Source organism: Lytechinus pictus, chromosome 15, assembly GCF_037042905.1.
Source record: "Lytechinus pictus isolate F3 Inbred chromosome 15, Lp3.0, whole genome shotgun sequence".
Taxonomy (NCBI): Eukaryota; Metazoa; Echinodermata; class Echinoidea; order Temnopleuroida; family Toxopneustidae; genus Lytechinus; species Lytechinus pictus.
Genome location: NC_087259.1, coordinates 25,770,503 through 25,785,364, shown reverse-complemented (window position 1 = coordinate 25,785,364; position 14,862 = coordinate 25,770,503). Strand labels below are relative to the sequence as shown.

General features: G+C 36.2%; 1 protein-coding gene across 2 annotated transcripts; it reads right to left on the bottom strand.

Moving 5' to 3' along the window:
- Nucleotides 1-263: 263 nt before the first annotated feature.
- LOC135156825 (uncharacterized) lies at nt 264-11,238 on the bottom strand. Of its 2 annotated transcripts, XM_064110434.1 has the most exons (8): nt 11,152-11,238; nt 8,242-8,384; nt 7,547-7,631; nt 6,986-7,170; nt 5,084-5,277; nt 4,612-4,735; nt 3,888-4,024; nt 264-3,019 (listed from the first exon to the last, which is right to left on the bottom strand). In XM_064110434.1, exons 5-8 carry the CDS (start codon nt 5,189-5,191, stop codon nt 2,705-2,707), a joined length of 684 nt encoding a protein of 227 aa, XP_063966504.1. In that variant the 5' UTR covers nt 5,192-5,277; nt 6,986-7,170; nt 7,547-7,631; nt 8,242-8,384; nt 11,152-11,238; the 3' UTR covers nt 264-2,704. The 2 variants fall into 2 exon arrangements, with proteins under 2 accessions (XP_063966504.1, XP_063966505.1); XM_064110435.1 differs by lacking the exons at nt 6,986-7,170; nt 7,547-7,631; nt 8,242-8,384; nt 11,152-11,238 and having other exon boundaries at nt 3,888-4,018; nt 5,084-5,255.
- Between the last annotated feature and the right edge of the window lie 3,624 nt (nt 11,239-14,862).

The following is a 14,862-nucleotide window of genomic DNA, read 5'->3' as shown; positions in this document are numbered from 1 at the left end:
TGTAGTCAAATGATTTTGACTACAATGGTAGTCAACAAATGACCCAAATGAAGTAAAAAATTACTACAAAAAGGTCAAAATTTGACTACATTTAAATGAAAAGGGGTCAAATGCAATAGACAGTAGGGTCATTTCATTCCTCCATCCTTTCACTTCAATGTAGTCAATTTCAACTTCAATGTAGTCAGATTTTGACTTCAGTGGTTAGTTGTATCCGACTACTTGTAAGCTTAACACATTAATTAGACACAAAAACTAAAAGATTATTGTGCATAAACAAATAATTTATTTATAAAGAACATATTAGATGCTTCCAAAACACTAAATAGCAATACAAGAGTGGTAACATTTAAAATTTGATCCTAAAAAGTACACTGTCAAATTGAAAAGCACTGAAGCATTTTCTAACATTATTAAGACATTACATATTTTATAATTTGCTTTTCAAATAATTGACCTTGATTGATCAATGATGTGGTAGTAGGCCAAATATCTGATCTGTATGCTTTTTTCTTGAATAAATTCATCTGGTTTGACTGCATTGACATCATAAATAGAGAAGATTCATCTTGACAAAACCAATTATCAATTACTGACCTGACAGTTATGATCCAATTCTCGTCGGAACGCCCTCTAGAGAAGATGGCTTTCGACCAGGATGGCCGAAACTGTCATGTCAGTAATTGATATTGGTTTTGTCAAGATGAATCTTCTCTATTGAAGATCTGTATGCCATCTACAAAGTGTCTGCATCAGATTCACATGGAATGATGGCATTTACACACGCATATGATACACCACATCTGACACCTAGATGTTATTACATGAATTGTCCCAAGAAAAGCTGCATATCATCTGCATTCCTGTTTACCCAATTTTTTTACACTGATGTACATTAATACTGAATAAGTTACAGGATAACATGGAAGTCAATTTGCTTAATTAATTTAAAACAAATTCAATTTCAGTTCATATCGAAAAAGTACGAATTAAAACATGAATTTCTTCACTTGTGTTCGCCACCAATCAAGCTGTATTGCTGATCGATCCATAAACACTATGTATCGGGCTCATTTCAATGGGTTTTACACATGTACCATTTTAAAGTCATATTAATGTATTTACATTGGGTTTTTGAACAGGAAGGACCTTTTGGAAAATTCCCTCTATAAAATTCTATTTGTAACTATTTCAAAGAAATACTTCTACACATTCTATGTAACTCTATTGCAACTCGGGAGCAGTAGCTGCAAGTCCAACATCTGAAAAATGCTTTGTCAGCAAACAGCAATGTACCAAGGGTCACACCAATTCTTAAACTGAAACTTGCTATAATTTACAATTCTATCAGTTACATCATTTTTTTTAATCAGTTAATAGTTGTCATTCTATCAGTTAAATTCAAAGTTGAAATTAATCAAATTCTAATAATGTATCAGTTAAATTCAAACTTGCTATTTGCAGTAATATCAGTTAAATTTAAACTTGCCGTGTATCATAATTCCATCAGTAAAAGTAAAACTTGCTATTTGTAACACTTCAATTGTAAAAAGGCAATACAACTCAATTACCACACATTACATCACTTATTCATAGATTCTAGTCATTTCACTGGCGCAATCACACCTTGTGATCACATGGTATTTTACCCCTTGTTTGGGGTGTGTTTTGTCAATTAAAATCCTTGTTTGGGGTAAATTTGACCACTTTTGGTGAATCCTAGCTTGGGGTCATTTTTGAAAGTATACACATGAGTGGCCACCCTCTCCTCTCACAATCACACCAAGGTTAGTACAATGATCCCAAGCTAAACATTGATAAGTATGCAGTTCAGCATATTATTTTCATTTTCATTAAATTCTAGTTTGAAGGGCCTATGTAGTTCAGTACATCCAGTGGTATAAATAACATCAACTCGCGGAACTCAAAATACGAATCACAATTTGGATATGCGCCTTGGTTATGGCATAGTATAATGAATGGCATAGTATAATGAATGAGGGCTAAGGTCTTTGAATTCTGCTACCAGAATATTAATGTCAAGAAAACAATATCACACAGTGGTAATTATGTCAAAACTTGCTTAATGTGTCTGCTATATATTAACTTATGAACATTAAATGTTATCTGTGCAAACATTTTGGCTTAAACCTAGTCTATAAATTTAACTGATCGAAAAACCATAATTTGCCACAAAAATGACAAGTTTGAGCTTTTTGTCACAAACCCATCTTCTAAAGCCACTAGCATTAATTTGCAGAGATACAATTTAAAACGCAGAGGTATTTAGCAGACAAAATGAAAATGTTGGCATACTTGCCACTTTGCAATTTTGTTTTTTTTTGTTGCTTGCAAAATTTAAAATCAAAATGTGGTATTGGAATTTGGATACCCTTTGTACCCCCCTGTATACGAATGACTAAAATAGATTTGAAAAGGATAGGCAGTGAAATTGATACGCATTTATCTGATGTCACAAAGGAACCCTAAAGGCGCATGCGTACACACGCAAGCAATTGAAGATGCTGCTTAAGTACGCACGTGGAGCTGCTGCCTTGAGGAATTGACGTACCTCGATACCTGAACTTGTAAAATCCATTTTAGTATTGAATTTCATACATGGCATACAGACATATCCAAATTAGGAGACATATCAGAATTTTGAGTTCTGCTGAACTGACATTGACCATTAAATGGTTGAAAATTAAGTATGAAGGACATATGTCCTTAATGACCTCACACAGGAGGAGGTGTTCCTGTCTTTGGCATTTACCTGGTACAGAACTTTTTGAATAAACTCCCATGTAGTATAGCACGCAGATGGATACTCCAGGTCAAGTACATAAAACAACTTGAAACACACATCAACAGCCTTCAGAAGGCTGTCTTGCTTAAGGGCACGGCCCTCAACCACAGCAAAATATTGTGCTGGCGCTTTCTGTGGGCCAAGGGCCAGGACAAATGGTTGCCGCCTCTTTGACATGAGTCCATCCAAGTATTGAGGGAGGTTTGTCCCTATCTGTAAAAAGAGAAAATAAATCTACTGATTAATTTACATTTAAAAAATAAATCTAGATATTTTCTGTCTGCGTACTTAATTCTTACTGGTAAGTGGGTTGTAGATAGATATAGCTTTAGCATGGTCCTGATGTACATTGTGTGCACACACTTTGCTGGTCGAGGAACAATATTTGACTATACTGCCTGGCGTTTGACATCATGGGTCAGTCTGTCAAATCTATATAGTGAGGGTAACTACTGTAACTTGACCATGATCATGATAGAAGTTGTCATATAAACTTAACCTTTCTTTATATCACAGTTCTAAAGATCTATCACAGATCTAGGTGTAGAGTGAGAGTCGAGTTCTATTAGGGACCTGTCAGCTGAACTTCAATTAGCAAACATGGAAAGTTTGGGCTGCATGTGGGATGTGCTACAAATGTTGTAGTGCGACAAGCATGCAAATTCTGCAGTTAATCGAACCATAATCAAAATGATACAGAGATGCCAGTGACTTTGGTTACATTTTCCTGAAACGCTAATAAAATTTCTTGAAAATATGAATTTTTAATCTTGTTTTGTACTGGAGATGCTGAAAAAAATTTCCTGAAGTCTGGCATCTCCGATGATAACAATTAAGTAAAACAGATCTATGCAATACAAACTGTGTGAGCATCACATCAGCCAAACTGTTGTTGTCTTGATGAACGTGTCCCATTCTTTACATATCACTTTCAACCAAATGGAGTACTTGAGGCATTTCTTTCATTTTATGTGCAAGAAGATATACAAAAACATCCTCCAATTGGATATATCCCATCTGCATCCCACCTCTATACCCAAACATTTCATTTAGTAGGCACTAAAATTTACTCCATACTTACCGGCTGAAAATCAATGAAGGACTCCATTGCTTCTTTCACCGTAGCCCTGGATTTCTTTGCGTTTGACAGTTTTCCTGTAGGCAGTATCAAGGGCAGTGCTGTCAGACCTGCATCCTGTGCACTTTGATCATCTATATCTGAAAGGAAAACAAACTTCAATTAAAATAGAGCAATTCCATGGTAAATATTTTAACACTGAATCGCATCTTTTTTACAACAGTATACAAAATTATTGAAAAGCAAAATATTACAGAAAATACCCCGGGTGGGGGTGGTGGTGGTGGGGGCACTCAATATTGAAGTTCGCACCATGTGCGATCAAAAAGACCCCCTTTTTTGGACTGCTGTCACCCAAAGACCCCTGTTTTTTCCATTTGATGACCCAATTTTTTTCTGTCACCCAAAGACCCATGAATTTTGCACTCTCTGACCCAAAAATTGCCCAAATTTTTGATTTTCAGAAAAATGCCATTTAATCACACTAAAAAAGAGCCCATTTTTTAGCTTGGTGTGTCACCGAAAAACCCAGATTTTAGACTGTCACTGAAAGACACCCTATTTTTTTACTTGTCACCCAAAGACCCCCTATTTTTCATTTGTCACCCAAAGACCCCCTATTTTTCATTTGAACGCATCACCGAAAGACCCCTATGTTCGAGATGTGTGATCTTACTCGTACGTCACTTTCATATTGAGTGCCCCTCCCCCCGGGGAAAATATGTACCGGCTTGCACTTGTGGACTTTGCTTTTCTCCATACTGCAGTAGTTTTTTTGCCAGTTCTTGAGTCCATTTCATGATTAATCTGTCAGACACATCCCCATGAACTGCTCTGAAATCACCATCTATCTGTGATGCAAATTAAAATGCATAAAGAAGGATTGTAAAACCTTGATTCAGTATGGTAATTTTGGGGTGGGCACATGTGTAATGTCTAATTGCAAAATGAATATCCAGCAACCAAGGAGCTAGGCCTTGATTATGTTAATGACACCTGGCAAAAGATACATGTAGGGAAGTATATTATTATCAGTTCCAAATAAAAACAGGCAGAATTTGGTAGACTTTTGTTACTGGTCCTGGCAGGCAAAAAAGATCAATGAGGAATTTTATTTGGGTTTTTGAGAAGCACACCTCAAGAATTAATGCTTTACTGTACTTTTGACATAAACCAAGAAAACAAAAGTTACCCCATACCATGTTAGGGACATCAAAGAGTCGAGGCCATTGCAACTCGATGTCATGCACGGTAGATTTCTTCTCTGAGTGAATTTCTTCTTGTCTTTTCAGTGCAGTCTTCTTCATGAATTCCACCACTTTAGGGATAGGGCTATTATTATGTTGAAGCCATTAATTCATTTCTTCCAAGTTCTCCGGCTCCATATCTTTTTCTGAAAAAGACAAGGTGATAAAAAACAAAATCAATAGTAGGCTACCTACAGCAAACCCTAAACTACCTTTTACAAAAAGTTAAAGTCCTTCTCAAGCCTTTCGGCCCATAGAGCGGCGCCTATCTCCATTTCAATAAACCTAGGCCACATGTCTACTGGAAAGTAGAGAAACTACAGCAGGGGGTTAGTCCACTGGTAGCCATGTGTTTAACTTCCCTACTCCATTCTTCTAATGTCGAGTGCCTGACAAGAAAGCAGTAGGTACCATTTTTAAAGCCTTTGGTATGGCCCGGCTGGGGTTCAAACCCTGATCCCCCCGATCATGAGGCGGACGCTCTAACCACTAGGCCACCATGCCGGTGACACCTGTTTAAGGCTCTAAAATTTGACGGCAATCAATCCTAAGATCTAGTGCACTGATGTAAGTCCCGGGGGGGGGGGGGGGGTCTGTCCTCATTGAAAGGGGGGGTATCATGCTTGACCAAGAATTCACGTAAAAAGGGTGTTTTTTACAATCATGCACGTTACGTGCGTAACTTAAATAGGGTCTCAAAATCACCAAAAATCAAGAAAAAGGGTCACTTTTTTTAAACCGATGAGTTACGCATTCAGTGTCTTAAAAAATTTTTTACCTTACCTGTGTACTTAGGGCTAATTGCATGTTCATTTAACACTACAGTTTATCACAATGATGGAATATTCCCAAATCCCAGCCAAAAACACTTTGCACATGCCCGCAAACACTTGAATTAGCCCGACCTCATGCACGGAAAGCAAAACATATATCACTATTTGCTTGGTTTGAAAATAGTTATTACTTGCTTTGGGGATTACTTACTTAGGGTAGCAAATTACCGATAATCATACTTATTTAGGGTGTATATTTTTGCATTCGTAAATACTTGTTTAGGATGCTTTTGGCAAGTCCTTGATCATGCATGATACCCCCCTTTCAATGAGGACAGACCCCCCCCCCCCCCTGGGATGTAAGTTCCTGACCAGATGCACTGCAGGAATCAGACTAAGCTTCCTGTAAAAATTTATCTAAACTAGTTATAGGTTTCTTGTAAGAGGTTGGAACATGCCTTTGATGCAAGTTGATTAAGTGTTACAAGCAGCAACAAAAAAAAAACCATGCAGATGATTTTAAAGTGCGCTCTACAAATTTAAAGCGTAAACTCACAGCCTCAACACACTTTGAGAGAAATGGCATTGATCACTTTCACCCAAAAGACACTCCATTTAGCATCATCCAGGGATGCAGCTGCTATTGGGCACAGAACCCTATTCAGCCTACATCTAGAAGAACAATATTGCAACTGGGACCAGCTCTCGGAGTCCCCGAATATTATACCGGTAGCTGAGACAATAAGCAATTAGTTCCGTGGCCAAGGGAATTTCAATCAAACATACAAATCATGGCTGCACTGGGACTTGAACACACAACCTTAAGATCTGGAGTACAATGCCCTACCGATTGAGCTAACTTGATCACAAGCAATCTGCTGAGCATCATGAGGTGAAAATTGGTAGACCAAAGACTGGTCCCTGTGGAATGTGGAACATTATAAATCATCTGATAATTCTGAAGATTGTAATCAAGTAAGCCTACCAAACCCAACTTGAACTTGAAGATGAGCCAGTAATAATTAAACATTCAATGTTCACAAAGCATGCAACAAAACTTAAACTAGGCACATTAACATACCTTTAGATTTTAGTTCTTCAATTTTTTTCCTTGGTTGATGGTTCTTTCTGGTTCTCCTCACTTGAACTTGAAGGTTCCAAAGATGTCCACCCTTGCTTTGGCATTCTCTTTCTCACATTTTTCAACCTTTCTTCGATGAAGCCCTTTGCATGTTCACCCTCTACTGCTGGTGTATACCATGCTTCCTATGTGCGAAATTTATACAAAGAAATACATGTAACAGCAATGAGTGAATATACAGCACCTACTTTACAGTACAACCTAAAAAAGTGTAACATTTAAGTGTAAAAGTTTTGTTCAATTCAGTATTTAAACACTTATGATGGTGCAAAATAGTTGACAACGCATATTGTTGTTATCGAACAACAGAAATAATATGGCACGAGAGAAACCGAAATGCCACCAATAAGCGTTAGATGAGTCCGGTATTTTCTCTTCTGTTCAAAGTTATTGTTCATGGGGAAAGCCATATGGTACAATGGGACAAAAACAACTTGTTGATAACAACACAATTTTCTGCTTCAAATGATGTTCTTTTAACGTGATTAAACTTATACTTACATAACCAGGTCCTTCAACATCTTTCAGTGCTGGAAATTGTTGAATCATGGATATTGCCATGCCCACCTTCTGTTCAGCAGATGGTCTATTATTATAAAGATCCAAGAAGAAAGGAAAAAGATAATGATCTACTACAGATACCTATAAGATAATATAAGAACAAATTTGTCTTTAATTAGTAAATAGATTTTGCACTCATTCATCTTCCAGATGCTCCCTGCTGCCTTTAAACTATGCTGCATACTTTTTAGCAGCACAGCAAGGGCAATCATCTTCCAGTGATGTCACTGCACCATGACCCTCATGCATCTGAACAAGTTTGGAGATGAATATTGATTGTAACTGTCTTTTCATTTTCTATTGAAAAGTTATCTTCAGAAACCTGAAACAGTCAAAGTTTTGTAACAAAGCAAATATTTCAGTTAATTTTTATAATGAAACTTCCCCCCCCCCCAATTTTAAGAGTTGTTGAATCATATCAGGGATATGAAAATCATCAATTTATCTTTTCTCCTTCTACCTGAAGGTTGAGAACTTATATCCATCCCTCATATATCCCCAAACAGGGCATGCATAAGCTGGCAGCAAACCTGCATTTCACCACTTTTGTGAAAAATAGCTTTTGACTGGTCTAAGCTCCAACCCTGGTCTATTGATTTTGTTAGTTGTTTGGAAATTTTTGAGTATTTTCTTACTTGTTTCCATATTTCTCCATGAGGTGGGATACAACTATTCTCACCATTCTTCGTCTGTTAGAGGCACTCTGTGGTCCACCTTCTTCAAGTTCACCGAGAATGGACTGGCCACCAGCAGCCTTTTCCAGAATAGCACTTATGTCCTAGAATTTGGTAAAGAAAAAAACAAATATTTGAACGGTTATTTTTATTATACCAGTATTTTTTTTTCAGTTAGGCCAGAAAAAAATTATTTGTTACTCGTTAAAGTACATGGGAATTAGAATTTACTTCTTGTCAGAACTGTTTAAATTTATACCATGTGAGGCATTTTTTTGAGATTTGACAAAAATACTTTTTGTTATCAAAAGTTTTTGTTAACGAGTTGATATGTACATGTAATTATGTATAGTGCAATGAATAACGAAATACAAAATGTTTACATCAATCTGATTTTGTAGGCCTATTATTCAGCATGACTCCTATTTTGCTCAAAATATTGGGTTTTTATTATTGATTAGTATTTTTTTTTATTGAAAGGCAGTCCTCTCAAAAATTTAAATGAACGTCCAATTTTGCAATTCTAAACATCCAATTCTAAAAATTTCAGGGTCCCAAATCCAATATTTGTCTATTTGTCAAAACTCTATTCATTTTCAAAATGCAATTTTTTGCGTTAATTTTCAACTGTCCAAAAATCTGACCGAACGTCCAATTTTGCGATGTAAGCTGTGCTTACGATTTAAAACGACGCTTGCGCGTCTTTTCTAACATTGGCGTACAAAATTGTACATGCCGGCTTAACATAAAAAAAAATTTCAGGGTCCAAAATCCAATATTTGTCTTCATATCAGACACAAAACTCTATTCATTTTCAAAATGCGTTAATTTTCAACTGTCCAAAAATTCAACTGAACATCCAATTTTGCAATGTAAGCTGTGCTTACGATTTTACTCATTCGCGACAGAGGGCCTGTCAGAGAGGATTTCAATGACCACTCTTCCCATTGGCAACTTGAGAGTCTAATCTATACTTAGTGTGGAACACAGCACTTACTTATGGGGACATATGATTTCAGAGTAATAAGACATTGGCCCTATGCAACCTGTAGGAGCTTTACATGGGATGAATGATAGACATAAATCTTAAGAAATAACATCTTTATGAAAAAATAAATTCCTGCAGTTATAAGAATACATTTTACTTGTGAGAAAAACAATTGTTAGTACTTCCAAGTCATTTATGATGCACCACATACCTAACTGAAAATGGAATAGTCTAGACATACAGGGTTCAATAAAGTTCAATAAACTTATCATACCATATAGGTTCATCAATTTCGGAATAAGGGTATCAACATAATGGGGAAATATGTCAAACAGAAGATACAGTGGCTAAATATCATTTTCATTGCATTATAATAGATTCTAAAGGCATGATTATTCAGTTTGTTTTCTTCCTAAAACTGATATTGCTAAAATTTAGGCAACTCTTTGATTATCTTTGTAAGTAACTTACTCTACCCTGCTTGAGAATAGACTGGCCTGTCTACCTATTTGCATATGATATGCGCGCAGTGCTTACACACTGGGTTGTGTGTATGCGTAAAGCACACAAGCACATAGACATTGCATGGGACATTGTACTGTGTGTTGTAGGCACAGAGATACGATCTTACGTATACTAGAGAGGGAACTCTTTCCGCGTGTTTTTATTTCCCATAGGTTTTGTACATAGCCAACATGGCTGCCGGCGGACAATTTGAAGGATGATTTTGGAGGGTCAATGTTTTATTCATGAGAATGACGTCAAAATACGCATAATGCACTTGTATGATTGGATTAAACGCTAATGTTTTATTCATGTACTCATGCATTAAACATTTTTTTCCGTCCCACAATTCCCTACGATATCTGTGCGAAGTGTCGTTCTTTTGGACTCTGCGAATTTGAAGTTTCTGAAACGAAATAGCTAGACTAATTATCTGTTTATAGAATTGATGTTCGAAATCATGGTTTCTGAGTGAACTTCATTGGAGCGGAAAATCTTGGAGGGAACATCAATACTATTCTAATGACATTCCATAGGAATAAAAGTAAGTTACGCTCATTTTCATGTTTTGATCTCACTTGCAAATTGTAATGTGTTTGCCGGGGTTCGGGGCTCATCCTGTATTACGCACTATGTAAACCTCAATTTCAATATTTCTTTTGCCTGACTTCCAAATAAGTGTGATCATTGAGTTTCAAAAAATATATCTAGGGGTCTATAGTTTGTCGTAGATCTAGACATTCATCGGAATGCTTCATGTAGGCTAGGCCTAGGTCCAAAGTAAACCTTTATTTCAGTTTTATTGTGATTAGACAATTATCAGGGGTAGATGTGGACTTGTTTCCGACCTCCTGTTTTTTAGTAACGACAAACTGTCGATTTTAGGCCTATTCAAATTTAGGTCAATGTAGGGATATGGTCAGAGCGGGATCCGGCCTTTGATATCGCCGGTGCTAGCCGGCTAGCGAGATTGTCGATGTAGTCATGGGGTATGAAAATAGCGGGGACGGACTCGGCCCAAACTTCAAGCTTGAAAGTTGAAGTTTAGGCCTAGTCCGTCCCCTCTATTTCATCTTCATATGAATAAGTATAATTCTCAGCAGTTTCTTTTATTCAGGAACGCTTTACTTCAGAATAATCAGTGTTGAAATACGATTGACTTAGCATTAATGTCTGTTATGTTAAGTGTTACTTGTCTAAGTCTTAGATTCTGGGCTCTCGGGAGCTCTCTGGGTTACATGATGCCATGCACTACAATGGCAATGCCAATGTCAACGTGTTATTTTGTGAAATTACTTAAGCTTAACGAAATACTACAATCATGTAAGTTTACATAGTAAAGACACAAATATGTTTGACACTCAAGACAAATTTCTTACCTTCAAACACAGCAACTAAACCACCTAATCCCCATTATTTAGGAGCCTCTCCATCATCAACACCAACTAAGCGGTCGCATGCAGACTATACATGCACTAGACTGCAGTTTCTAGTTTCTAGTTTCATTTATTTCTCCTCAAGAGATCAAGATAAAAATACATAAAAAATAGACAATGTAAACACGATATACATCAAATTTAAAGAAAGTGAGGAAGGTAATGACCAAAAAGGAAGAAACCTTGTGTGAGGCCAACCCATAACAAAAATTGTACTTAAAGTTAAAGAAATATTAAAAACATCATATAATCACAAATTCAATGAGAAAAAAACAAACAAAAAAACATAACAAACAAACACCTAACTAAACCTTAACCGAATGAGAATGGGGGGGGGAGAACCAAAAATAAATATAAGACTTAGACAATAAAAATGTTTTGTATTTCCTTTTAAAAACAGATACCGAAGGGCTTGATTGAATGTCAGAAGGGATTGAGTTCCAAATAACTGGTCCTTGATAAAATATACTGTTTTTGAAGATGGAAGTACTGCACTGTGGAATATGGATATTTTGAGCATTTCTTGTTGAATAAGTATGTACAGATGTGTTTAATAAAAAATAATTCTTAAGTGAATTAGGCAAGAGATCCTTTTTATAGAAAAACATGAAAAGTGCAATATTCATTCTATTCAAATCCATTATATTCAAAATTTTCAAAGATGTAAACAATGGTCCAGAATGGGAGAGATAAGAAGAGTGAGTTATAATTCTCATGGCCTTTTTCTGCAAAAGAAATATTCTGTTAATATGTGTTTGGAAGGCATTACCCCAGGCTATATTGCAATAATTCAAATATGGTAAAATCAAGGTATTATACAATAAAAGAAGAATATTCTTCGGCAATGTGTGGAGTTTATACATAACACCAACGATTTTGGCAACTTTATTGCAGATGACACCAGCATGTTCATTCCAAGTTAACTTATTATCGACATTAACACCTAGAAAGGTAGTAAATGTTACTTCATTAACTGGCTTATCATTTAAACAAACCTCAAATTTGAATTGTGATCTATTTTTATTTGTAAAAACCAAAAAATTTGATTTCTTAACATTTAAGGTTAATTTATTAACAGTAAGCCAGTTAGATACATATTTCAGTTCCTTATTGAAAATAGTTTGTAAAGTTTGTACATTTTTATGGGACATGAACAAGCTGGTGTCATCTGCATATAATATAGAGTCCACAATTTTGGAGACATTACTTAAATCGTTAATGTAAATTATAAACAGAAGTGGGCCGAGGATCGACCCTTGAGGCACTCCACAAACTCTGTTACATGGGAGTATTCAACATCATTACGAATGTAAAAACCAACTCCTCCACCTCTTTTATTCTTACGTTCTAAACCAACAAATTTATAGTCATCGATATTAAATATTGCACTTGGTGTGGATTCGGAAATCCAAGTCTCTGTTAGGCCTATGATTGTAGGTTTGATATCTAAACAGCTTAAGAATGAAATCAAATTCTCATGGTTCTTAGAAAGACTTCGACAGTTTATATGTATACATGAAAAATGTTTATCATTTATACAATTATTATTTGACACACAATCCCTCAATTTGGTATTGAATTTAGAAATAGAAAAAACATTATTAGATAAGTTAAAAGTAGCATCTTCGGTATCAACATCAGGTGATAAAAATCTATTTAATCTTGTAATATCATTCAGATATTGGCTCTCAAGATTATACATACAAAAATTACACTTATATATTATTCAAAAGAAAAGAATACAAAAAAAAAAAAAAAAAAAAGTGATATTAGAATTTTTTAATGCTTAAGACTAGTTTGACAGAATAAAAAAAGCTTAATAAAGTCTTGCCAGGTGCAATTAAATAACACCACCAGTCACACATCCCCGACACTGCCTACCTGCCTCAAACCGGAGAACAATAGATACATGTAATTCACTGATTTCTGGCTGAGCCAGGCAAACAGGCATCAAAGATGTGTGACTGGTACTGTACAAGTACATGTACAAATGGAGAGCAGAGCAGAGAGCAATATAAACTCCGCACATGCACACAATGTACATTGAGTAATACAGACTCAGTACATAGGTATAGAAGTTAAAAGATGTCGAAACAGGAGGAACAAAGCAAAGTCAAATCACAGTCACAGTCTCGCTAAATCTTCATCGCATGTGATGAGCTTCTTCACGATGTTGCCAGATGATGTAGGAACACCGGCAAAAATTCTTCCATCCAATGTCCAATAGCGCGAGACCTTCTTGTGTTTTCGAACCTTGTGGTATAGTGACTCGTTCGATCTAGTTAAGTCTTCATTAACGAAAATTCCTGTTCCTTTCAGATTCTTCCGAGCTGCGATGAGTTTTGAGCGAATGCGATATGTAGCGAGCTTGACAATAATTGGACGGGGGAGATTCCGTGTGTTACGCGCAGCTCCTCTGTCATTAGGGTCACTCTTAGCAGCAGTTGGGGAAGAAACTCTATGGCAACGATCAATTTCGTCCATCTTTAAGTTAACTCCTAGCTTCTTCTGAGCAAGTTCGATGATAAGGGCATCTGTGTCTTCATTAGGTGTTTCCTGGATTCCATGAACACGAATACTATTTCTCCTTGTGTACTGTTCAAGAGTGTTTAGCCTACGATCGGTCAAAGAAACGTTGTTAGTAGCAGAAGCAATGGTTTTCTTCAAATTTTCAATCTCATTAGATTTGGATTCAACCTTAGCCTCTAGATCCATAATCTTTCCTTCTTGTTCTTCAACTGTTTTCACCAATGCATCTAGCACTATTTGTTCTTTGATGGCTTCTTTCACTGTTGTTTTTAGGTAACTTTTGAATTCCTCATTTTTCAGAAGTTCTACAATAACATCTTGTGCAAGCTCGGATGGTGTAGCTTTCTTTTCTCTAGGCATGATAAGCTCTAAAACTCAAGGGGTCAATTCGTAATTCAGAACCCCTGTAGAAGCTAAGCCGTAAAACTAGTAGTAGATATATAGTATAGTCAGATAGTACAGTACATCACATGTACTGTCTATGTCTATGTAGATTTAGCTGATTTTTAGCTCATAATATCAACAAAAAAAAATTCGCAACTTGAGACGTGGCGCGGCGGGAAATTCGAAATCATACTCACCATACATTGAGTGATTCGACCTGAAGTAAAATAGTTCTTTGATAAAAATAATATATATCACAACGCAAATGAAGTGAAATACATGGAAAGTTTTAAAATGTTGTTTCTTTCACACTGATTAAATTTGTTTGCTATTACAACATTACAAGTATTAGCAAAATAACTATTGATTATTGAACACTGCACACAGTAATATATCCCTCCGCCGTTCAACTTGCATTGCAGTCATTTTGATGATGACTCTTTAGGCAAGTTATTTTTCCACTTCATACATGCACCTAGTCATTTTTAACTTCCGGCGCAGTCAAAAAGCCAAAAGGCAAAGTAAACAGTGAAAGGTTGACCCCATATGCAGTCAAATTTGACTACATCCAGGGTTATTTTGAAATGACCACCCAAACTAGTCAAATTTTGACTACCTATTTTTAAGTGTGCATGTAAAGAGCGGGGATCATTACCTGCACATATTGATCAGGGTGTCTGATTGGTCAAACACGGTTATGTAATAGCGGTCAGTACATAAACTCCTTGGTATATTTACAAC